Here is a 25496-nt window from a genome sequence, read left to right on the forward strand (position 1 = left end):
AAGTTATAATCTTTGTCTCAAAATTTCATCACATTGTTGCCACAAAAGGGCTACTTGGTTGGGACCCTATTTATTTATTTTCTTATTATTATTAGGTTTTTTTTGTTTTGTTTTGCTTTTTAGGGCCACACTCATGGCATATGGAGGTTCCCTGGCTAGGGTTCAAATCAGAGCTACTGCTGCCGGTCTACACCACAGCCACAGCCATGCCAGATCCGAGCTGCATCTGTGACCTACACCACAGCTCACAGCAACGCTGGATCCTTAACCCACTGAGTGAGGCCAGGGATTGAACTCGCAACCTCATGGTTCCTAGTTGGATTTGTTTCCACTGTGCCACAACGGGAACTCCAGGACCTTATTTAACAGTGAGATATCACATTTTCTATCAACTTACTGCTTTGATGGTTTCAATGGTCTTCTTTCCAGTAAAGTAATTGTCACCTTGAGTCTCTCCCGGAACCTGCCAGAAGCAAAAAGATCTTTGAACAATATTGTTGACAGGTGTTAAAAAGCCAATAATTACTCTTATATCCAGAAATAAACATACATTACTATGTTATTTTTTAATTTTTTACCTGTGGCATGTGGAAGTTCCCAGGCTAGAGGTCCAGTCAGAGCTATAGCTGCTGGCCTGTGCCACAGCCACAGCAGCGCCAGATCTGAGCCGCGTCTGAGATCTACACCACAGCTCATGGCAACACTGGATCCTTAACCCACTGAACGAGGCCAGGCATCAGATCTGCATCCTCATGAATACTAGTTGGGTTCATTTCCACTGAGCCATGACAGGAAAGCCCTACATTATTGTCGTGATTACTGTAACATGGTATTACCACCTACCATCAACTGAGTACTTAGTAAATACTAAGTAAAATAACAGACACTATGTTAAGTATTTTATATGCATTTTCATAAGGATATCCTGTTCTACACATTTAAAGAGAATGCCCAAATTCTCAAATTCTTTTTTCTGATTTTTGTTTTAAAGTGAACAATTCTCTGAAGCCTCCTTAAAAAAAAAAAAAAAAGCCAGAATAACAGTCATTCAATGCCAAACCCAGCCAATCATTTGTCTCATAAAATCAGGATATACAGCTGAATTCAGAAGGACTACACAGATTCCTCCCCATATCAGCTGCTGATGACTTCAGTATTTGGCCCCAATTCTAATTCCATTACAGTCTTAAAATTACAGTAAGTTCCAATAAGATAATTACAAGGCGCAATCTGAGGGTCCCAAAAGATTTTCTTTTTAGGGTTGCCCCACAGCATATGGAACTTCCTGGGATAGGGGTCGAATCTGAGCTGCAGCTGCAGGCCTATGCCACAGCAATGCCAGATCCATGCTGCATCTGTGACCTTCGCGGCAGCCTGCAGCAAGGCCAGATCCCTAACCCACTCACTGAGCAAGGCCAGAGATCGAACCCACATCCTCACAGAAACTATGTTGGGTCCTTAACCTTCTGAGTGACAACGGGAACTCTGGTTCCAAAAGATTAACTTACTGCGGGTTGGTCTTCTTTGGCAACACTCTCCTCATATTCTGCTTCCCTTTGCTGCCAAGAGACAGATACAATTAATTTCAAAGGAAAAAACATGGTCCCTACACGAAGTGGAATGAGACAGTGAGGACGTGCTTTTTTCAAAATCTAACCCTTCAATGGCATCTCTGTCTCTGCCCAGCTGCCAAGGTGGCATAAGCAGTCCTGGAAAGATCTATCTCCGGGAGGCCCTGGACTTGTGCGGCCTGAGGTGTCACAGCACTGGACGGGAAACTCCAGCTGGGACAGCGTCTTCGGCCCTCATCCCCACCCACCAGCACATCTGTAACCCAGCCCGAGGTCCTTACCATCTCCCTTTCTTCCTCGAGGATAAGAGGCTCCCTTGTTCTCTCCCAGAGTCTCAGAGATTTGTCATGGGATGATGACACCACGTAGTCTCCACTGGGGCTTATGGCCAGACACCATATTTCCTGGTGATGCCCCTGGAGAGAGAAAGAACAAAAGCAAAAATCCTGAGTAAGAAAATCTGTTCACAGACTGCTACCTGCTTACGTCAGCGGGAGGTCAACACTCGGTCTTAAGTTCTTCGGTACTGAGTGGAAAACAGAGCAGGCGAGAGGTTACCTCCAAAGTCTGGACGTGTTCAAATTTGTCTGCATCCCACTGCTTAATCTTACGGTCTTTCCCAGCAGTGAAGAAGAGGTGAGACTTGGGTACGAACTTGAGGTACATCACACTGAAAGGGGAGACAGCTCCACGTTACCAAAAGGAGTCCTACACACATAAATAGCTTTCGAACAGCTCGAGTGTCTCATTATTTGTATTTTAGAATCTTTAATTTCTGACTGAGAACAGTAAGTAATAGACACACATGCTCCCAGGAAATGATACTTACAGGTGACTCAACAGGGGGTCTTTGAAAAGATGGCACCTACCTGTCGTCATGTGCAAAGAGAGACTTGTGGCAGTCCCCAAAGTCCAAGCCCCAGATCTTCACGTTCCTGTCGGCAGAGCCGGTTGCTATCAGTGCTCCATCCTAGAGGAGAAGTCAAACATTACTTGATTATCTGGAACTTTGTAAGTAGGTGGAGAAAAGCTAACCAGAACATTTATCCCCTTTCTTTCAAAAATATTAGTGTCAGTGCCAAAAAATTCATTCCATCTCTCCCCAGAGCACCTACATCATTGCTTTGACCTACAGATCTACTTAAGAAGCTTGTAAAGTGAGCAAGAACTCTGGCTTAGACGTTTGGCACTGCTACAGGGTAGTGTTATGCCTTGATGTAGGTTATCTGCTTACTTTGTCAAACTGAAAAAGAAAAAAGAATCTCTGATGGGTCATAGGGTTTGTAGGAAGGAAAGAATGAAGCTGGGAAAGAATGTACTAGAATGTTTACGACTTAGCCTTTTAAGCCATGCGCCTATCACAATTTCCCTTATCTTTCCTATTTCATCACCTAGTTCAAATGGTTATCAACATAACGAGAAAACTGAAAATATTTTTCAACATCAATTCACTCTGTTAACATGCCGATGGCAGACAGCTAGAGCATGGGGCCAACTCCTTTCATACAGACGAGATACTGTTTTTAAATATATACTGCCACTTCTAATCATAACTAAGACACTGCAAAAACTATGACCTTTGATAGTCACACACATTGCAAAACAACATAAATACTGTAAAGCTCCATTTTCCTTACAAACGTCATCCTTCAGAACAAAGAGATGCCTTCTGAAAAGTCTTTCATACTTTAGGATGCTCTACCAATTATTTTAGATAAAAAAATACTCTTTCAGAATCCAAAACAGGGACTTAATTATGAGGATTAATTCAGAATTGCCAAATATTCTGAAAGCATTAAAGTCACATATTTAAAGTAAAATTACAATACATATTTTATATACTTTTTTAAGACAGTCGGTAATACAATACACTGAAAAGCACTAAAGTGAAGCAATCAGGCCAAGAACGAAAGTTTTAAAAAAAGACAGCTTGTTCCTGAGACAGTATTTAAATTTTACTTACGTAAGAGATATCCATGCATATAACAGGCAGTTTGTGTCCATACAGTGAGAGAAAAAACTAAACATTAAAAGAAAAGAATATAAATAACTTATGTCTGCCTATAAATAGGCACACTTTATTAGCTGTAGATCTAAAACCTAACTTTAAAATACAATGCTAGACACTGTTCTGGATTGCTTTATGTCTGTATTTTCAAAGACAGACCGACCAGTGAAGGCAGCTTGCACCCATTTCTAGCATACAAATCCTGCCTGCAACCTGCCAAGAACCCTGCAATTCAGCAGAGCCAGGGCTGTCCCAAAAGCCTACCGCCCAATCAGAATACAGCACAGAGACGTTCTCTGGATCTCTTCGCTGATAAGTCTCTGGGGCACTTGTTTCACAACAATATTTCCAGGCCCAATCCACTCCTACCAAGACCCTGGGCACAGAGCCCAGTAATCTATATATTTTTAAAAGCAACCCCAATGATCCTGATGTACAGCCAAGCATGGAATCACTGCCTAGGACACCTAGCAATGCTTTTAAAACTATTGGCTACAATAGGATTTTGTCTTCAGATGTTCTAAACATATGAAATGAAATATAACTTGCTTTAAACAAAATTTATGAACCAAAAGGATCATTTTAAAACGTTAGTATTCTTAGTGTACTTGCAATGTTTTGATAACACACGCAAATTTTTAGAAAACATACCACTGCTGGGGTCAGTTAAAGCCACCTCTTCATAGTCTCAAGGTCAGTCAAAGGGAAAAAATACTCCCAAGTGTAACCATGTACCTTTAAAGTATCAACATAGAAAATTTTCACAGTGCAGTCCAGCAAAGACACAGCCAACAGCTTTTGATTGGGAGAGTAACTGACACACAGAACTTCTTCATCTAGTTGCAGGGTTCGAGTTTGCTTCACAGAAAGCCTAACATCACAGAAAGTATCAAGAAAAATAGTAAGTACTCTACAAAGACAAACCAAAATTCAAAGAACCCCCTGGAGCTCAACAGAAATACACATGTCCAAAGCCCTTGTAGTGGCTCCCCATTGTCACTCCAAAAAAAAAAAAAAAAAAAAAAAAAAGACACAAAAAATATCTACTGACCTCTTCTGGGTACTGTTTTCATCTTTTACCAACTCAAAATCCCAGAACTTGACAGATTTATCTGCACCGCCTGTCACAAAGCCACGCTGAAAATCAAATGACATTTCTGTTTAAAAAAAATATTTTGTACAGAAACCTTGATAAGACACATGAAAATAGCGTAAGACATTTTTTTCTTCTTTTTTGGCCAAGCCATGGCATGTGCAGTTCCCAGGCCAGGGATCAGATCTGCGTCACAGTTCTGACCCACAACTGTGGCAATTCAGATCCTTTAATCCACCGTGCTGGGCCAGGGATTGAACCTATTCCTTTGAAGGGGGCTGAATCGGAGCTACAGCTGCTGGCCTATTCCACAGCCACGGCCATTGCAGGATCCGAGATGTGCCTGCGACCTAAAGCACAGCTCACAGCAACGCCAGGCCCCGACCCACTGAGTGAGGCCAGGGATCAAACTGGCATCTTGGTGGATAAAAGATTCACTTCCGCTGCAAAACGGGAACTCTCTCCAAGACCATTTTTATTTAATGGCCTGGGAGAAGAAGAAATGCAGTTTTCCCTTAACCCTTTTCATTGCTCTTTTGGGACTGCTGTTACAGATCTTATTTGAGAACTCTGAGCAGAGACTAATAACAGATGATAACTGGTATAAATTTCTAGTTATAGTTTAGTTCAGCATCAGCAAGAAAAGACTCAGTGGACACTGTGCGGTATTCTTACGCCACTGAAGACAGCAACAGTCAAGAGAATTTGCTAGGAAGTATTAACATAGTTTGAAAAATAGACTGGATAATCTAAATAAGTTTGTTCAAAGTCATTTTCCTCAGAAGGGTATAAATTTATTCCTGCAATGTCCGTGCTTAAACTATGTTCAAATTTTTTCAATAGCAAGAAAATTGGTCTTATCAGATGTAGTGTCAGTGTAAAGTATAAAGGACGTGGAGTCAGAAAACTAGATCTCAAATGTTTCCTCTGCCATTTCGGAGGTTTGAAACACAGGAAAATGACTTTATAATGATCTTTAGTGTTGCTGCCATGATAAAGACTACCTAGTTCACAAAACAAAACAATAAAGGACACGCTGAATGTTGAAAACACTTCAGAAAAGAGAACACCCTACAAAATGCAAGATGTTACTACTATTTAAATTTTAAACGCTGTTTCACTTCTCACCCCAGATGGCATTACCCCGTCTACATTCCAGATTCTGTGTTTTGGTTTTTTTTTCCCCAAAAAAATGTACTTTCAGTGAGTGAAAGTCTGCCACCATTGAAAATATTCAAATAAACGAATGGGCCACAATCTCTTAAGGTGAGAAATATTTCAAAATGTTCTAAGCAAAAGCACCACTACTGGAATAAGCATACGGTTCTCCACTGTTACTGACCTGAAAAGGCTCAAGGATTTACTAAACTCGTACAGTCACAGATGTATGGACTAAAAGGAGATCAGAAAAGTCTACTCTATCCTCTGCATGGTGTTGCCCGAGGAAATATTTTCTTGTAAGAAGCATCACAAACCACTGTTAACAAGTCATGAGGGTAATAAGCAATTTGATATCATGGAGCTGATGCTCAATAGCAGCTGAATTCAATCATAATAATGGCAGTTCATATTATCAGGCACAGGCTATGAAACCACATATCAAATACAAAGATTAGACATAAAGTGGGCTTCTTTTAAAGAAACCCTAAGAAAAATCCTTGTTAGGCAGCAATCAACTTGATATAAGATATAGTGGGAGTTCTTGTTGTGGTTCAATAGTAACAAACTCGACTAGTATCCATGAGAACGCAGGTTCCATCCTGGCTTCACTTGGTGGGTTAAGGATCCAGTGTCGATGTGGTGGATGTGGTGTGGGTCAAAGTCGTGGCTCAGATCTGGCGTTGCTGCGGCTGTGGTGTAGGCAGGAGGCTACAGCTGTGATCCAACCCCTGGTCTGGGAACTTACATATGCTATGGGTGCAGCCCTAAAGAGACAAAGAAAAAAAAAAAACACCAAAGAAAGACAGAAGAAGAGCAGCCCGAGTACTCAGTCTGAATCTTAGCATCTGGTTTAGTTACCTGATCGGGAGAGAGAGACAAGGACCACAAAGCTCCATCATGTGCATCTACTGTCTCCAGCAGATTTCCTGAGGCCAAGTCATAAAGCTGCAGCTTTCCTGTCTATGGAAGATACAAAATGAGAGACCCACATACCCACAACCTCCACGATTCACTTCTACGCACTTTCATAGCCGTGCAGCAACAATGCGGCCAACTCTCAGGACATTGCAAGCCCTGTACTTTCCATGTGAATAAATGCTGTGAAACCCCCTACTGACATGTTGGGGTGATCCTAGCAGGATTGCTATGCTGCAGAGTGTGGAACAGGACAACCTTGTTAGTCCTGGACTCTTGTCACTGTCACTGGTTTCCCAAGTTCAAAAGGGAAATACCATGGCCATGGGCATATCAGAATAAACATAATAGGAAACTTAAAAATTTAATCAACCCTTTCAGTGGACTGTCCTCTATGGCAATTGGCTTAATCAACTCTTCTCCAGCTAGATTTGATTTCTTCCTTTACAACACACTGATAATGAGAGACAGAAATCTACCTACAATGCTAGGAAGGGCAATGAACTCACTCAATGCTGTGGTCATTGTGACCACAGAACACACATAGCAGCAAAGCCTGCTCTAGGAAGAGCCTGTGCACATGGGGTGGGAAGAGCATAAGGTGGAAGACTTGAGTCCCAGAGCTGCCTGATGGTGTGACTGGGTAAATATATCTCCATGAGCCTGGTGTTCCATCTGAAAAACAGAGTTTATATCACCAATGTCTCCAAGCTTTTGTAGGGGATAACTGAGAGAATCTACATTAATGACCTAGCACAAAGACTAGGTTATGGATTGTATTTGAGTCATTCGAAGAGTCTCTGAAGCAATTTGCAGTGTTTTCCCAACAGCAAATATTGGGTGGATATCTGTTGGAAGAATGAATGAAAAATGCGGGAAACTTCTAACAGAAATTTAATGCTCTTTCCCTGACATTGACCCTAAAATCTCGCCAATTGATTTTTTACCCCTTCTGCTGGGCAAAAAAATAACCATTATGATAATAGAGGTTTTCAAATAAAATAATCATGCACATATGGCAATGGCAAATGCTAGTCAGGCACTTTTCAAAACATTCCACAGACCTTCTTTCACTTTAATCCTTCGACTTCTGCTACCAGCTCTGATCTCTTACTTCTTTGCTGGGAGCCGGTCGCTGTGCTAAGGGCTTTGCAGAGTGTGCAGGAGATTATTTACATCATTTTACAGGAAAAAACCGAGGCTTAGAGGGTTGAGTAACTTGCCCAAAGGTCTCACAGCTAGTGAGTGGAAGGGCTGGGATTTAAACCTAGGTCCATCTGGTGCAAAAGCTCATCCCGTTATACAGATAAGGCAGCACACGAAGAGAAATCATGCGACTTGCTCCAAATCGCCCATTTCCTAAGAGGGAGAATCTGAATCCAAACCCAAATCCATGTATGTTTATTCCCTCACGGCTGTCTCCCAGTCTGATTAGCAGCTGAGGACTTGGTCACTCAGTCTGTCTTTACTGAATGCTTCTTTCTACCATGCGTGATGCTGGTACACAACCTATTTTATCCTTTGTCTTCTCAAAAACACAATTACATAAATGCTCATAAAAAGATGCATGAAAGGCTGATTGTCATAATGTTAATGACAAGTTATCTCAGGGTCAGGATTTTAATTTCCTTCCCCATAATTTGACATAAGGTTTCGCTTAAAAAAAAAGAAAAACGTAAAAAAATAAAAACCTCAAAAAAGGGCAATGAACTAACCCCTCTCATATTATTTGGCTCTAATACATTTCCCATATGCTCAAAAAGGAAGCTGACTTCTCAAACAACTTTAAGAAAACTGAGTAGAAAAGTCCCCCAAATCCAAGAAAAGATCTGTTTACCTTTGTTCCTATGACCACCTGCCGATCACCAGGTACAAAGAAGGAGCAAAGTGCATACTCGCAGGTCATCGTGCGAATACACTGTAGCGTGGATCTGTGGAGAGAGAAGGAATAAAGAAAGAACGCCTACATCAGGAGAACCTGCTTCTCCACCTAAGAGGTCAGCATGTGTGCTGAACACAAACTTAGCCTCACGGAGTGATCCGCATGCGAGAGGACCTCTTCTGAATCGCTCCTGGCTTCTTAGAGTCAAAGGAAGAAAGAGTAAATGGCACCTAACTTTCTTGGGGGCTCCCAATCCTAAGAGACAGATTCTATAAAACAAGGCTGAGGAGTTCCGTTGTGGCGCAGTGGTTAACGAATCCGACTAGGAACCATGAGGTTGCGGGTTCGGTCCCTGCCCTTGCTCAGTGGGTTAACGATCCGGCGTTGCCGTGAGCTGTGGGGTAGGTCGCAGACGCGGCTCGGATCCCCTGTTGCTATGGCTCTGGCGTAGGCCGGTGGCTACAGCTCCGATTCGACCCCTAGCCTGGGAACCTCCATATGCCGCGGGAGCGGCCCAAGAAATAGCAACAACAACAACAACAACAACAAAAAAAGACCAAAAAAAAAAAACAAGGCTGAGAAGAGCATCTTAAAAGAGCCCCCATCTCTCACTCTGAAGAAGTACGTGAACCCTGAAGATTGGAAGTCTAATTAGCATATTATGTCCCTGCAAGCAAAGTTCATCTTATTAAGCCATAAACATTCATCCATCCAACAAATATGTATCAAATGCCCACTTCCTTCAACACCTACTGAACACCAGGTACTGTTCTAGGTGCTAGAGATAGAACAGTCAATTTAATAGAGGAGGCCCGATCTCATAAAGCTTAGCAGCCTCTGGAAATGAGACAGATATTGCCGTATCAGGTGAGAGCAGGTGCCATGGAGAAACGATGCTGGGGGGAGGAAATGAAGAATGCAAGGGTGGGAAGGGGACAACAGGTTGGCATGAGGTGAGATGGCAGAGGGATAGCCTGCAGCCACAAGGGGAAGTCAGTTCCAGGCAGAAAGAAGAGGCAGCACAACCTCAATGACATAGGCACGTCCTCGCTGTGTTCAAGGACTAACAAAAAAAGCCAGTGGGGCTCTGATGGAGCAGAAGGGGAGGGTGGTAAGAGACAAGGTCTGTGAGGACCATGCTTCTGGTCAGCGTGAGACGGTGCTCCTGAAAGTGATAAAATGTTCATCATAAAAAAGCTTACACTGGCTGCTGTGTTGAGAACAGACTACAAAGGAGCAAGCAAGGAAGCATGGAGACCAGTCAGGAGTCCAGAGATGACAGAGCTTTGGACAGGGTGGTGGCCATGCAGGTGAGATGTGGTTGAATTCCTGGTAAATTCTGAAGGTGGAACTGACAGGATCTGCTGATGAACTGGACAGTGTGAGAGAGAATCAAGAATGGCTACAAGGATTTGGGCTAGAACTCCAGGAAACTAATTACTACTCTGGGAAAGTCTGGAGTTCCCTTCATGGCTCAATGGTTAATAAACCCGACTAGGATCCATGAGGATGCAGGTTCGATCCCTGGCCTTGCTCAGTGGTTTAGGGATCTGGTGTTGCCGTGAGCTGTGGAGTAGGCTGCAGACGAGGCTTGGATTCCACGTGGCTGTGACTGTGGTATATGTCAGCAGCTGTAGCTCCGATTCGACCCCTAGCATGGGAACCTCCATTGTGCCACAGATGCGCCCTAAAAAGCAAACAAATAAGATAATAAAAAATTAAAAAAAATAAGCTGGGGAAGTCTGTAGGAACAGCAGGTGGGGAGACTGCTGGAGAAATGAAGATCACAAGTATGGGTTTGGGATTTTGAGAGGCCTAATGAGACATCCAAGGGGTGATAAGAGGATGTGGGTCCGTGACTGATGTCCAGGGAGAAGCCCGGGCTAGAGAGAGAAACTCGTGCCTCACCAGCATGGAGAAAGCCACTTTCCACAGGTCACAGAAAGCGAGGACGGGAGGAGAAAAGGTCCAAAGACGCTGCACTGCACTCCACCCGCGAGAGGTCAGCGGGGGAAGAAGGGTGCAGCCAAGACCGAGAACAAACGGCTAGAAGGGGAAGCAGTGAAGTCAAAGAAAGTGCTTCCAAGAGGAGAAAGGTTATCGACTGAAGGAGGTGTCGAACAAAGCTCAGAGATCACTGAATTATTTACCTACTGAAGATCACTGCATTTAGAAACATGGAGACCCCAGGGGAGAGGACACAGCTGTTTTGGTGAAATGGCAGGGATGAGGATAAAGGCCTGATGGAGAAAAGAAATCAGAGGAGGCGGGAATGAGTGGAGGGAGAGAGATGAGGATGAGACAGGACAGGACTACTTCCTTTAAGACGGGAGAGGCGGCCTATCCGTAGGCTACCGGCAATGATCTAACAGAGAGGGAATCTTGATGATGCAGGAGAGGGAGGAAAATTGTTAGGAGAGGAGAAACGCAGGTTGGGATTCACTTTGCCAGGACCTACAACGGTCATAGGCGGAAGGACAGGTTATGTGGATATAGATGCAGCTGGTTGGCAGATGTCATGGGAGCCTAAGAATGTTTTCTAGATGGTTTCATTTCTTCAGGGAACCTAGCAAGAGGCCAGAGGTGTTTGAGGTGTGGGAGAAATATAAAGGCATGAAATCGTCACCCAGGAGAGTGAGGAACGAGAAAGCACGGTAACATTACTAGACGGCATTAAAAGTCCGTTTGAATTTACAGTAGATAGTCTGTTTGTGCGTCTTTCTCTAGCCACGTACAGCTACAAGATTGGAATAAAATTGCACTTTCTGTACCAAATCTAAAAAGGTAATTTTCCTTCTCTAAACTCCACAGGCCTACAGTTAAAATGCACTGAAGACACATTTTGAGGAAACTGTATTTGAGGCCCTAAGAATAAGCACTCATTAAGAGTGCTACAAACTAATTCAAAGGAAGAAAGCATCCTTTCACACACCTGTTCCATATCTTAATGGACTCAGCGGCTCCTGAAAGGACAGCGATATTGTCTGAGCTGAATGACAAAGTCCGCACATCACTGCGGTGACCCCCAATGGTAATTCTGCTTGTCCTGACGGGCTGAGATGCTGGCACGGAGGGGTTCAGGGAGTACAATTCCACCAAGTTGTTCTGCAGCAGGAAGACAGCCTTTAACTCTCCTTGAGGCGAATGAATCAAGTCGAAGGATCTGCAAGAGGAAATATTCATGAATGTTCTGGCAGCCATCTTAGCTCACCAGGTTAACTTTTTCGAGGAGAAAGACTTCGCAATGCCCTCCATCTGCACAAAGTTGGAACTGGTGTAAAGCATTTTACAATGGAGAGTGCTCTGGAGTTCCCGTGGTCGCTCAGTGGTAATGAACCCGACTAGTAACCATGAAGACGCAAGTTTGATCCCTGGCCTCGTTCAGTGGGTTAACAATCTGGCGTTGCCGTGAGCTGTGGTGTAGGCCGCAGACACAGCTCGGATCTGCACTGCAGTGGCTGTGGCGCAGACTGGCAGCCATGGCTCTGTCTGGAACCCCAGCCTGGGAAGGAACTTCCATATGCCATAGGTGAGGCCCTAAAAAGATTGAAAAAAAAAAAAAAGAAAAGTTCTCTGAGTACTGGACAGTAGTCAAGAATTGGCTGTTAAGTCAAAGAAATGTGGGCTCAGATACTGGATGTGACTTGTTTCTGTGCAATTTTTTTTTTTTTTTTGTCTTTTCTAGGGCCGCTCTTGCGGCATATGGAGGTTCCCAGGCTAGGGGTCGAATCGAAGCTGTAGCCGCTGGCCTATGCCAGAGCCACAGCAATGCAGGATCTGAGCCGCGTCTGCAACCTACATCACAGCTCATGGCAATGCTGGATCCTTAACCCACTGAGCAAGGCAGGGATCAAACCTGCAACCTCATGGTTCCTAGTTGGATAAGTTAACCACTGTGCCACGACGGCAACTCCCAGTGTAATTTTTTATAAGTGACCTCAAACCCTACTGGAACATGGTGTGTACATTTTACTTTTTAATTGGCAGCAGGAAAGACTGTAAATGAAAAGATAAAAGGCTATTAAAATAAAACCAATATGAGGTAATGAATAGGTGAGCCCATGATGAGGCCAGTAGGAGCTGAGTGAGTCCCATAAGCACTGTCTCTACAGAATGAGTAGAGACTGCCTACGAAGAGCACGAAAAGCTGATGCAACTGGGCAGCTTACTATTTCTACGACACCTCAGATACGTCAGGTACTCCGTTTTCACTCACTTGATTTTGGCGGAAGTTTTGATGTTAGTCACCCGTTGGATTTCATCCTGCAGAGTCATTTCAACACTGACCTCAAGGTCTTCCTCCTCCTCTTTGCCAGAATTTAATCTACAGGAAAATTAAAAAGACTATCATGCAATCACTTTTCTAGAAGCTTTCCTATTGAGTCAAGTTCTAGTCTGAGACCAGCAACCTGTGGTCGCTGGAGAGTCACTTACCCACATGGGATTATCATGAGACAACCGTCTCACAGATTACAGTCTATGCAGAAATGCTCTGTGAACCACAATGCAATCAATATAAAGTTATGATTCCATCTAACGGGTACCCTCAATAACTGGATTCTAAATGCAAAAGCCAATATAATTTCCTGGGACAAATTTTTGAATTTCAAACTATTCTACTGAAATGTTTCTGGTAAATTTTTCTAACTTCAGGACTTTTCAGAAATTCCGTTAACCTGCACCTATCAATCCAACATTATCAAATAAACCAGAGGTCTTCACAAGTTTGCTTGGCAAATAAACCAGGTGACTTATCTTTGAGACTCTGATAAATTTCCACTATTGAGAAACCACTTTCTAGGGTTACAATGAACTATTTTAAGGTTCCACTGCCCCAAGCCTCAATTACATAACCTGTCCAATAAGTCTTTCTTTTCACAGTCCCCAAGGTCGGTGCTGTGCAACCCAGCTTCCTTCTGTTTAGGCTGTTATCACTGAAGACACACTGATGGCCTCTCAGAATTAAATCATTTAAAAGCTCCTTTTAGGAGTTCCCGTTGTGGCTCAGTAGTTATGAACCTGACTAGCATCCATGAGGACGAAGGTTCAATCCCCGGCCTTGCTCAGTGGGTTAAGATCTGGCATTGCTGTGGGCTTTTTGGTGTGGGTCACAGACGTGGCTCGGATCCCACAGTGCTGTGGCTGTGGCTATGGTGTAGGCCAGCGGCTACAGCTCTGATTGACCCCTAGCCTGGCAATCTCCATATGCTGTAGGTGCAGCCCTAAAAACAAACAAACAAAAAAACCAAAAATAAATATATAAATAAAAGGTCTTTTCAAATATCTGTACAGTCTTTCTGGTTCTGTGTGGCTCTGAGTGCAAGACTTAGGAATATGCTAGTTAAGCAGCTGTGCTAAAAAACAGAAATTGAAAACTCGGACTACCTGCCCTCCGTAAAATCTCCTCCAGCATTTAATGTAATTGGAAACAGAGTAAATATTCCCTTACAGAAGCCATAGCTTTTCTATAGTGCTATGTGGCCCACCCAGGATTCTTTACTAGTTGTAAATACTAAGAAAACACACTTTGCTTTCTTTCGAGCTTTCTTCAGCTTCTTGTCCATTTTCTTCTGAATTTCCTCTATGGAAAGGACACGAAATACTTCTAGCACGGAATCAGTTCCCTAAAAAAGGAAAAAGGTTGATGATGTGAGTCCAAGAAAGGCCATTTGAAATTTAGCTTTGCTCTGTAAGAACATTTTTCTTTTCTTCCCTAACTAGTTGCATTACCATAGACAGCTCAATCTCTCTGGGACTGTTGTCTTTAAAGTGGGGACACACCACTGGCTACACACAGCATTGCTCTGAAGACTATATAAGAAGCTAATGCTTTTATTTTTTTTAATTTGCACATAATGATTTTTATTTTTTTCATTATAGCTCATTTATACTGTTCTGTCAATTTTCTACTGCACAGCAAGGTGACCCAATCACACATACATTTATACATTCTTTTTTCTCACATTATCATGCTGCATCATAAGTGACCAGACAATAGTTTCCAGTGCTATACAGCAGGATCTCATTGCTTATCCATTCCAAAGGCAATAATCTGCTCACAACATAACTACTTGGCATTGCTAATGCTTTCTATTTATTTATTTATTTTCTTCTTACGGCTGCATGATGAGAACTCCAAGAAGCTAGTGCTTTTAAACTGCTTAGAAAGCAGGGATTTAATGCATGTTGACTAATAATAATAGCAACTATGATTGTTGTTACACCAACAGAAGCTAGGCGTATAGTTCCACATGGTGCCATATTATGAATTCTCAACAGGACCAAAGAAAAATTCATCTCTACATGGAATATGAAAGGAGTCTCTGAAAGGAACAACCTAGACCTTGTTCTTTTCCCCTAAGCTGGGTACTCACGTGGCAAGCAAGAATCCTGCCTGTCCTGTCGACTGCAAGGTTCACAACCCTGTCCCTTCCTTCCCGCATTATGGAGCCAGCTTTTCTGCATGTGAGGATGCGCTACAGAAGCAAGAAGAAAGGCCACGGTTTAGAGGTAGTTCTGCTGACTTCTGAAAACATACAATTCTAAGAAATGTAGGTTAATAAAGACCTTCCCTAAAACGAATACTTTCCCACCACTCAACTCAATTGAAGGTAAGAAACAAAAATGAATTACATCCTCAGGAGCTTCGTCCATCTCCAGGGTACCATCCTCTGTTTCATCTGTGTCCTGCATTCTGGGAGAAGACCCTTTGATTTTCTTGGGCTCTGGTTCTTCTGGGTCTTCAATCTGTTTTACAAAAATGGGAAAATAAAAGCTGAAATAATGTATTTCAGGCAGAGATCCTTAACCCTACTGACTTAGAAGCCTGTCTTCATGGCCGCTGATAACTTCCATTTACTAATCTCTCTGATCAAACCTCTTCAATGGCAGCATATTTATCAGAATATATCAAAAAGTGACTGCACCAAATACAAACAAAACATGACTCATTATACTCGCTCCAATAAGCTTCCATCGTATGAGGAATATTGTTTTGTAACCAGGTGAAAAAATGATGATCTTATTAACTTTAAAGGCTTCTTTGGTGAAAGATCTACCACATTATCTAGAGGGAAAGATTCAAACTGGCATCAAGAATTGCAAAGGCATTGCATGAGAGGTTACATTTTCTCTTTCAATAAAGAAAAGATAAACCCTAGCCTACTAATGTAGAATTATTAAAATGTCTATAGAACACACCACCACACACCTGACTCTAGCTAAACCTAAGATCCACAACCTTCTTCAACAAAATCTGAGGATCTGAGAAAGAGATCTTCTCAGAATATAGATATTTACATAAATACATGCAAATTTTACATGGACTTTTCTGGCTTGAGGAAGAGGGTCAGTCATAGATATTCTGAAGCCCATTCATGGACAACCAAAGGTCAGGGAATATCAAGCTTAGAGCCCCACAGAACTAAAACGTTAGCAGCATTACTGGAAGCTGTAAGCCTAAAGCTAGCCTTCTTCTGAGCTCAAATGAGGGCAATGGAGCAGAGAGTGGAAAAAAAAACAATTGCTTAGAAATCACAGGTTATCAGTAAGAGAAAATTCTAATACCATGTGAAGTACTCCACAATTACACTGATTCTAAATTCAACAAGCCTATGCAATTGCTAAAACCTGACACTGGCCATGATCAGAAAAAGGAGCCATTACCTCTTCCAGATAAGCTATGTCCCAGGCCCTCAGTTCACTGTCAGAGGCCCCAGTGATGAGCCGCTTTTCTTCGGACACCAGAACCAAGCCCCACACCTACAGAGTATAAAAAGATTCAAATAATAGGATTCTTAAGAAATGCCAGGACGTATGACGTGACATTCCCAAAGTTTAAGGACAATGCAGTGAAATCTCTTTGGCATTTCCAGAGTCTAATATTAAGGCACCCCTTTCGAAATACACTAAGAGAAAGCTCACTTTTAGAAAGAAAACAATCTGTGATAGAATTGTTGTTTATGTGGTAATTTGCAGTTTCCCTGTAATTTCTTATTCCTAAATTTAGATGACTGCTAGCATAAAACCAGAAGCCACTCAGATGATGATTTTAAGTGTGATACTCCTTTGCTTTCAGCAGTGCCTTGAAAATAAAAGGTGCTCCATTAATGTCTATCAGAGTATAATTTTCAACCTCAAATATCCAAGAAGTAAACAATGAAAATAACAGTACTGCTGCAAATCAACAAAGATTCTAATTTGCTTTTCCTCCTCCCCCTAAATCTAGGGTATATGTATTTTTTTTACTAAGTTATAATTAACATACAATATTATATTAGTTTCAATTATCATATTCAGTATTTTTTTTCCTTTTACAGCCACACCTGCAGCATACAGAAGTTCCTGGGTTAGGGGTCGAATCAGAGGTACAGCTGCCAGCCCACGCCACAGCCATGCCAACATGGGATTCAAGCTGCACCTGTGACCTATGACACAGCTTAAGGCAACTCTGGATCCTTAACCCACCAAGCAAGGCCAGGGATTGGACCCACAACCTCACAGAGACAACAATGGGTCCTTAATCTGCTGAGCCACAATGGGAATGTCAGTGATTCAATATTTTTACACATTATGAAATGACTACCACAATAAAGACTGGTTACCATCCATCCCCATACAAAGCTGTTAAAATACCACTGACTATAATTTCTATGTGTACGTTACATCCCATAACTTATTTTATAGCTCCAAGTTTGTACTTCTTAATCCCCTTTGCCTCTCGTTCCTTCCCCAACCCCCAAGTGTTTATTTTGAAAGCCTGGTATGAACAAAGCACGATGAAGGAAGGACAAAAAGATAGAAAATATTCCCTGATCTCTACTGAACAGGTCTATGTCCAGGTAGCTATTATAATGGCTACGATTTGCTGTTTACGTGTCACCTGAACAGGCACTGTACACAGTCATCATAAACTTCCTTACAATCATAAAGGTGGACACTTACTATTTAAAAATGAGGAAATGGGAGCTCCTGCCGTGGCTCAGCAGTTAACGAATCTGACTAGTATCCATGAGGATGCAGATTCGATCCTTGGCCTCCCTGACCCCTAGCCTGGGAACTTCCATATGCTGTGAGTGCGGCCTTAAAAAGACAAAAAATAAAAATGATGAAATGGCAAACTTATCCAAGGCCAGTTTTTACCAAGTTTCAGGGCAGCGCTATCTGCTCCTGTGGTAAGCATTTCTTCCATCACACCAACTTCTCTTTCAAGACAGTACATGACAATGATGGTTGGCAATAAAAACAAAGAGCCACGAAAGGGGCAGAGAAGAAACCATCTTTTCCTTTGTGCCTTCTCATTCTTTCCCTGGGCCCATGACCCCACAGGTACCTCAGTTCGGTGGCCAACCACTGTTTTGAAGCAGTGCTGGGTGTCAAGGTCCCACCATTTCACCATGGTATCTTTCCCACTAGAAGAAAAAATAGGAAAAAAGTCTTATGAGGAAGAAATCATTAAACTAACAGGGTGATCAACTCATCTGCTGCCTTACAAAGATAATACAGAAGTTTCCTAGTGGCCTAGTGGTTAAGGCTCTGGCACTGGCACTGTGGGTCCATGGTTTGATCCCTGGCCAGGAACTTCCACATGCTGTGGCACAGCCAAAAAAAAAAAAGAAGACGACAATACACACAATGATATCAAATGCCTAATGCTATTATTCTACCCAACCTTTCTTTTTTTCTTTCCTTTTTTTTTTATTTTTATTTTTTTGGCTAAGCCTATGGCATATGGAAGTTCCCAGGCCAGTGATCGAACCCAAGCCACTGCAGTGACAATGCTGGATCCTAACCTGCTGTACCATAAGAGAAATTCTGACCTTTTCTTTTAAAAGGTAAAGATAAAAAGTAAAGAATCCTAACTTTCCACAAGGCTATTCTCAGATGAAAAATATTTCGTCTGTAAGCATAAAAACCGCCTTATATTCAGAGTGCTACAGAACATAGAACCTGACCCATCATTCCCATCTTCTACATACCGTCTAACACAGAAGCACCGCAGACCTCTCCTGCTCCCTTGTCTCCCACATCCAATTAATCTCTAGGTCCTGAATATGCCTCCCTCCTCTGGGAGGTCTCTAAGCCTTGATTCCTTCCAATCCATTTCTGTACACAGACCTCAATTTAAGCCCTAATGCCTGAATTATTTTAATAACTTATCTGGTCTCTTTGTTTATTCCTATTTCCTCATCACATCCAACACACTACTGTTAGATATCTCAATTTTCTAAATTTGCACAAGCTCAAGGCTCTCTATTGAATCAGAATCAGGCTCTTCAGCACCATTCCCCAAACCTCCCATTAACCGGCTCTTAATCTCCTTGCCAATGGGTTCTATTTTTCCTGCCTCGAATGCCTGTGCCCTGCTTCTTCACCAACATAAATCTAATATAATCTTACATCATGACAAAACTGGAAAAAAACAAAAACTTGATTTACAAAGTCTTTCCTCTATAATCCCACCTTATGGTGTTATTGCCTTTCCCTTACATTCCCTAGGCTATAATGTGCACGTGCACTCTCACAGACGTAGAGTCATTCCCTCATGGAAAGTGTGTTTTCTGAACAAGACGTACTGACTTCCCTGCATCCTATCCCACAGGCACATCCACCAGCGGTACAGCATTGCGTGCTGCTCCTCCACACCCCCTTCTGGGACATTACCATGGTTTTTCTAATTACTGCCTGGCAAAACTTTTGACCCCAAACTTTCCTGGGTGGCCATTCCTTAGGAATGATAACTCTTATATTGAGCTAATTATCTATCTGATTATTTTTAACCCCCACGAATGTAAATTTCAAATGGTTCACCCAAAAAGATGTTCAGAAGGCCTAAGTATGGAGTGTGTCTCTTCTCAGAAGGCAGACTAAAACAAACATTTGGTATTCACCTCTGCCCACACTGCTCTATAATCTGCTTTCCTGACTTCCCAGGGATACAGAAAAGTCGACAGCTCATGCTATGTAACATCTGTCAAAGAGTTAAGGAGCATGGAAAAGCCACTATTGGTAAAATAAGGACAAATCAGAAAAGCGAATTTAAAAATGCTATAAATACCCTGGGTCTCATCTATGATACTGTTTGGGAGAGGAGGGAAGCAGAGAGGAAAGCAGAGAGCAGAAGAAACCAGCACATAAGCCCGAGCGACATGTGGAGAAAGGAGTAAAAGATGAAGCAAGTCTCCTCTTCGAAACCCTCTCTCATGAATTCACCTAGAAAAAGAACTGGAAACAAAACTGATTTCCTTACCTACTAACTAGCAGATTCTTTTCTCGTAGAAACAATGCTTGTGTGATGGCGTCCTTGTGTCCCTTTAGACGGTAGAGGCCGCTTTCATTGATCACATCCCACACGATAATATCTGTGTCCTAAAAGGATCAAAATAGAAAAGAATTTTCCTTACCACATTAAGGTCTAACATGACAGACAACAGGTTGTAATATTTTGATTACAAAGGTGTATGTAGTCCTTACAGAAAATTTGGAAAGCCTACAGAAAAGTACATAGGAAACAAAAACCAGCTGATTGTAGAGATCCAGATACAATTACCATAGACATTTTGTTGTAAACTGTCCCAGTCTTTTATCTGTACATGTTTTTGAGATGATGCTATTCCTACCATTTGTAAACCCTCCCCCCTTTCCTCATTTAATATATTTTCACATCCCTCCAGATTTCTCATTTTTGACAGTCACATAATAATCTACCTTAAGGATAGAGTGTAATTTATTTTAAATTTTTTCTGTTTCAGCCACTTAGGTAGTTCCCAATTTTCTGCTATTACATTTACACGGAAATGAACATTCTTGTACATCAATCTTTGTAAATATCTCTGGTCAGAATAAAGGCTAAAAAGGGACATTCTTGGGTTAAAAGGTGTTTTCAGTTTGTGAGTCAGGGTGATCTCCAGAAAGGCTTCCCCAATCTAGAGATCCACCAGGATATGCATGACAAGGCCAGTTTCCCCTTCTCTTCAGCTCTGGATATTAACAGTTGCTCAAAACCACTGCCACTTTGACGGGTTGGAAAGGCTGTCTGAGTCTGTGTATGATTTGCATTTCTCAGTACCAGTGAGAAATTCTGCACATGCTCTATGCTGATTATGCCATTCTGTGCCTCCTTCGAACTACCAAGTCATGCCTTTTTGTCCTCCTTTGGGTTATATTTTCCCTGATTGTAGGTTAAGTCATGATATTAATCCTTCCCTTTTATACTGGAACTATTAAATAGTTTCTCCCTTTCATTGTCCTTTATTTTTTCTAGTTTTATCAAGAACGTAATGGACATATATCCCTAAGTTTAAGGCAGATGGCATGATGGTTTAATTTACATATATGGTGAAATGATGATCATAATAGGTTTAGCTAACATCCATCTCATACAGACAGAATGAAAAGAAAAAAAAAAATTCCCCTTGTAATGAGAACTCAGAATTTACTCTCTTAACAATTTCCTTGTATTGTTTTAATGCACAAATATTTTAAGTATTCAAGTTTATCCATCTTTTCCTTTATAATTTCCCCTCAACCAAGTTAGTCAATTGTCTAAGACCTGCTTCATAATCCATCATTTTCTTCTCAGCAAGAACATCACCTTTAAAATATACTATTTAGGAATACTAAGTGGGTTTCTTCTGCAAATCTGATTTGGTTGCAAAAATCAGACTATTCTGTATTGATGCCAGGTTAACACATTATAAATTATGACTTCGTAATGCATTTTAATATCTGGAACTCCTAAAAAAATTTAGCCTAAAAAATCTGAAACATGTTTATTATTTTTTCTCAAAATTCTGCAGTTTATATTATTCATTTGTTTTTCCATATATGCTTTTAAATTATTTGGTCATGTTCTTAAAAAAAACAACGAAACCTTTGGGATATTTAAATGCTTTATCTATGCAAATTAGAAAATACTAGCATCTTTTCAATACTTTGTCTTCCCATTCAAGAACATGGTTTGCGTCTCTCTATTCCTCCAAGTCTTCTGGTACATTTTTCAGTAAAGTTTCACAGTATCTTTGTGTTCATTACTAACATACTACTGTAAATGGAATCATTTAGATTATTATTATTTTCTAACTAATGATTTTAAGATATAGGAAAGCAACCAATTTTACTCAAACAAATGGCCAAGAATGATCATATTTTGACTCTCCTTTTCCAATCTGTTTTGTTCCCTGCGCTTGTGTACTGTTTTGGATAGCATACCTACAATGTTACATAATAATTATCATGGGAAGCCTTATCTTATTCTAGTACTTAATAGGCTTTCATCAGAGAACATGACAGGAAACAAAATGAACCGCCCAATTCACACCCATCCATCTATACTATTTTGTACATCAAGTGCCTGCTGTTTTACCCAACAATTTTTGTGAACAACTTGCTTTAGCATTAGTCTTTCACTTCTTTACCAGAGCAAAGTCTGGGCACCTAATTCAAGGTCTCACCTTGGACCCAGACGCCAGCCTGCCTCCCAGCTGATCATACTTCAAGGAAGTGACGGCTGCTTTGTGTCCATTGAAGGTCACATTTCCTTCTCCACTCAGGAGACTGAAGATTCTGATAGACCCATCCTCATAACCAACAGCCAAGTGCAGCCCATCTGGGGAGGGGCATAAGCAAGTGACTTCATGTTTAAGTCCCTGAAGGATGAGGATCTGAAATAATAAGAATCAGAAACAATGCAGAAGAGTTAAGCATGTCACCAAGGGAAAGGCATAGGAATAATTAGGCACAGTAAAATTATGAGCATCAATGATTCCAAATCGCTCTAATGAAACTCTGCACACTATCTCAAGTTCTTTGATATAGAAATCATTATTTGTACTGGGTAATGAAACATTCAAGAAAAGGTAAAGCTATATCATTTCTCTAAGGCTCTGCATTAGCGTAATACATGCAAAAATTTCCCAGGCAATGGAGTAAATTACTAAGTACTTATTCTATGTCAACACCAAATGACTTTCCATAAAGGGTTATAAACACATCCCTGCTTTAACTGAGCTCTATTAGAAACTAAGCCTGCATGTCATTATAGTGCTACAGTGGTTTATCCCCAAGGGCAAGTGGGTGGACAAGATCAAAATGCCCCTATGTGGTTTGGCAGAAGTGCAAGCTTAGAAATTCAGTCACACAAAATACCAAAGGCTAGTTGAACAACCCTTGGGCCTCTATCTGTGTAAGGAAAAGATTCAGTTAACATAGCAATGTGCATTTTAAATGAACAATCTTTTTTAATTTTTTTTTTGCTTTTTCAGGGCCGCACCCACGGCACATGGAAGTTCCCAGGCTAGGGGTTGAATTGGAGCTGCAGTTGCCGGCCTACATCACAGCCACAGCAATGCCAGATCCTTAACCCAAATATCGGGGCCAGGGATTGAACCCATGTTCTCATAGATACTAGTCAGGTTTATTTCTGTGAGCCACAACAGGAACTCCTTTAAAGCCTAGTATTTTATAACTAGTTATAAGGGCAAGTAGAAGAATTTGCAAAATGGAGAACTGGTGGAGAAAGCAAACATGTTGGGAATGATTACAAATAATTACCTCTATCACTACAAATAAATACCTAAGAGGTAAGCTCCTATCTGGTTGTGGTTTTTCTTTTTTTTAGAGCTGTACTCACGGCATATGGAGATTCCCAGGCTGGGGGTCGAATCAGAGCTGTAGCCGCTGGCCTACGCCAGAGCCACAGCAACGCCAGATTCAAGCCGTGTCTGCGACCTACACCACAGCTCACAGGATCCTTAACCCACTGAGTGAGGCCAGGGATAGAACCTGCGTCCTCAAGGATACGAGTCAGATTCAATTCCGCTGAGGCATAACGGGAACTCCTGGATGTGGTTTTTTGAATTTAATGTAGAAGAACACAGTAAAATCTGATTCTTGGCTACCCAGACCCAAAGGAAAACATATTCCTAGGAGCACACGCACACAAAATTCTGTGCGTGATAAAGCAGAGCTCTCCCCCTACTGCCTCCATCCTCTAACGCCCATAAATTAACATCAACCGAGGTGATATCTGGCTTACCTTCTCTCCTTTCCGTAGGTCCCAGATGAAAACATGTTCACAGGCTGGTACTGCCACATAGCGTCCTTTTTCACCACGAAGTGTCACAAAGACAATATTACCTTTTTGGCTGCCAATAAGGCCAAAGACTGCACTGGCAACATAGCGTAGGTACTGCTTGGTGAGCCCCATGCTCTAACACCTGATATCCCAAGTGAGGCAGCTGCATGTACAAACAAAGAAAACTTAGTTCTTTGGGTACCTTGGTTCTGCTGGGCTAGCAACACCAAGTGTTTATCATGTGGTTAAAAACATATAACCTGTAACGGACAACTTTCTAGAAACATACAGACCACCAAAACTGAATCAAGAAGAAATAGACCATTTGAACAGAACAGACCGATCACTAGAAACGAAATTGAATATGTAATTTAAAATCTCCTTACAAACAAAAGTCCAAGACCAGATGGTTTTCCAGGTGAATTTTATCAAACATACAAAGAACTCATACTGATGCTTCCTAAACTCTTCCAAAAGACTGAAGAAGGAACACTCCCAATGATATTTTATCAAGCCATCATCACCCTAACACCCAAACCAGACAAAGACACCACCAAAAAAAAAAAAAAAAAAAAAGAAAGAAAAGAAAATTATAGGAGTTCCCATCATTGCTCAGTGGTTAAAGACTCCGACTAGGAACCATGATGTTGTGGGTTCGATCCCTGGCCTCACTTAGTGGGTTAAGGGTCTGGCGTTGCCACAAGCTGTGGTGTAGGTCCCAGATGAGGCTCCGATCCTGCATTGGTGTGGCTCTGGTGTAGGCCAGCAGCTACAGCTCCAATTGGACCCCTAGCCTGGGAACTCCATATGCCGCGGATGCAGCCCTAGAAAAGGCAAAAAGATCAAAGGAAAAGAAAAGAGAAAATTATAGGTCAGTATCTTTGATGAACATAGACGCAAAATTCTCAACAAAATTGTAGCAAAGAGAATCCAACAACACATTGAAAAGATCATATGCCATGACCAAGGAGGATTCATCCCAAGTTCACAAGGATGGTTCAACATACACAAATCAATCAATGTCATATACAACACTAATGACTCAAAACCCACATGATTAAATCAACAGATGCATAAAAAGCACTTAACAAAATTCAACATTCATTCATGATAAAACTCTTAGCAGGAGTTCTGGGTTGTGGCACAACAGGAACAAATCTGACTAGGAACCATGAGGTTGCAGGTTCAATTCCTGGCCTCGCTCAGTGGGTTAAGGATCTGGCGTTGCCATGAGCTGTGGTGGTTGCAGATGCGACTCGGATCCTGCATTGCTGTGGCGGTGTTGTAGGCCAGCAGCTGTAGCTCTGACTGGACCCCTAGCCTGGGAACCTCCACATGCCTTGGGCGCGGCCCTAAAAAAGCAAAAAACTCTTACCAAAGTGGGTATAGAGGGAGCATACCACAACATAATGAAAACCATTTAGGACAAACTCACAGCCAGTATTTTCTCTACATAGAAGAGCTAAAAGCCTTTCCACTAAAATCTGGAACAAGACAAGGATGCCCACTCTCACCATTTTTTTTTTTTTTTTAAACTTTTTTTTAGGGCTGCCCCTGCTGCACATGTAAGTTCCCTGGCTAGGGGTCCAATCAGAGCTACAGCTGCTGGCCTACACCACAGCCACAGCAACACCAGACCCAAGCCACATCTGAGACCTACACCACAGCCCACGGCAACACCAGATCCCCAACCCACTGAGTGATGTCAGGGATTGAACCCACATCCTCAGGAATACTAGTTGGGCTCATTACTGCTGAACCACAGTGGGAACTTCCCAACTCTCACCACTTTT

The 25496-nt window shown here is 41.8% G+C and overlaps 1 protein-coding gene across 2 annotated transcripts in view; it reads right to left on the bottom strand.

Moving 5' to 3' along the window:
- Positions 1 to 25496, bottom strand: part of WDR3 (WD repeat domain 3) — a 37178-nt gene that overhangs the window by 7604 nt on the left and 4078 nt on the right. For both annotated transcript variants that reach the window (XM_021089971.1, XM_021089970.1), the window contains exons 2-21: positions 23665 to 23866; positions 22082 to 22291; positions 19879 to 19997; positions 17962 to 18040; positions 16296 to 16391; positions 15264 to 15377; positions 15005 to 15106; positions 14157 to 14254; positions 12847 to 12954; positions 11563 to 11793; positions 8586 to 8679; positions 6692 to 6793; positions 4631 to 4716; positions 4315 to 4450; positions 3535 to 3591; positions 2441 to 2541; positions 2130 to 2241; positions 1853 to 1987; positions 1509 to 1559; positions 398 to 463 (exon numbers count right to left, since the gene is read on the bottom strand). In XM_021089971.1, the coding sequence (XP_020945630.1) occupies positions 398 to 463; positions 1509 to 1559; positions 1853 to 1987; positions 2130 to 2241; positions 2441 to 2541; positions 3535 to 3591; positions 4315 to 4450; positions 4631 to 4716; positions 6692 to 6793; positions 8586 to 8679; positions 11563 to 11793; positions 12847 to 12954; positions 14157 to 14254; positions 15005 to 15106; positions 15264 to 15377; positions 16296 to 16391; positions 17962 to 18040; positions 19879 to 19997; positions 22082 to 22291; positions 23665 to 23835 (2268 nt within the window). In that variant the 5' untranslated portion in view covers positions 23836 to 23866. The remainder of the gene's footprint in view (positions 1 to 397; positions 464 to 1508; positions 1560 to 1852; positions 1988 to 2129; positions 2242 to 2440; positions 2542 to 3534; positions 3592 to 4314; positions 4451 to 4630; positions 4717 to 6691; positions 6794 to 8585; positions 8680 to 11562; positions 11794 to 12846; positions 12955 to 14156; positions 14255 to 15004; positions 15107 to 15263; positions 15378 to 16295; positions 16392 to 17961; positions 18041 to 19878; positions 19998 to 22081; positions 22292 to 23664; positions 23867 to 25496) is intronic.

Source organism: Sus scrofa, chromosome 4 (assembly GCF_000003025.6).
Source record: "Sus scrofa isolate TJ Tabasco breed Duroc chromosome 4, Sscrofa11.1, whole genome shotgun sequence".
NCBI classification, from domain to species: Eukaryota; Metazoa; Chordata; class Mammalia; order Artiodactyla; family Suidae; genus Sus; species Sus scrofa.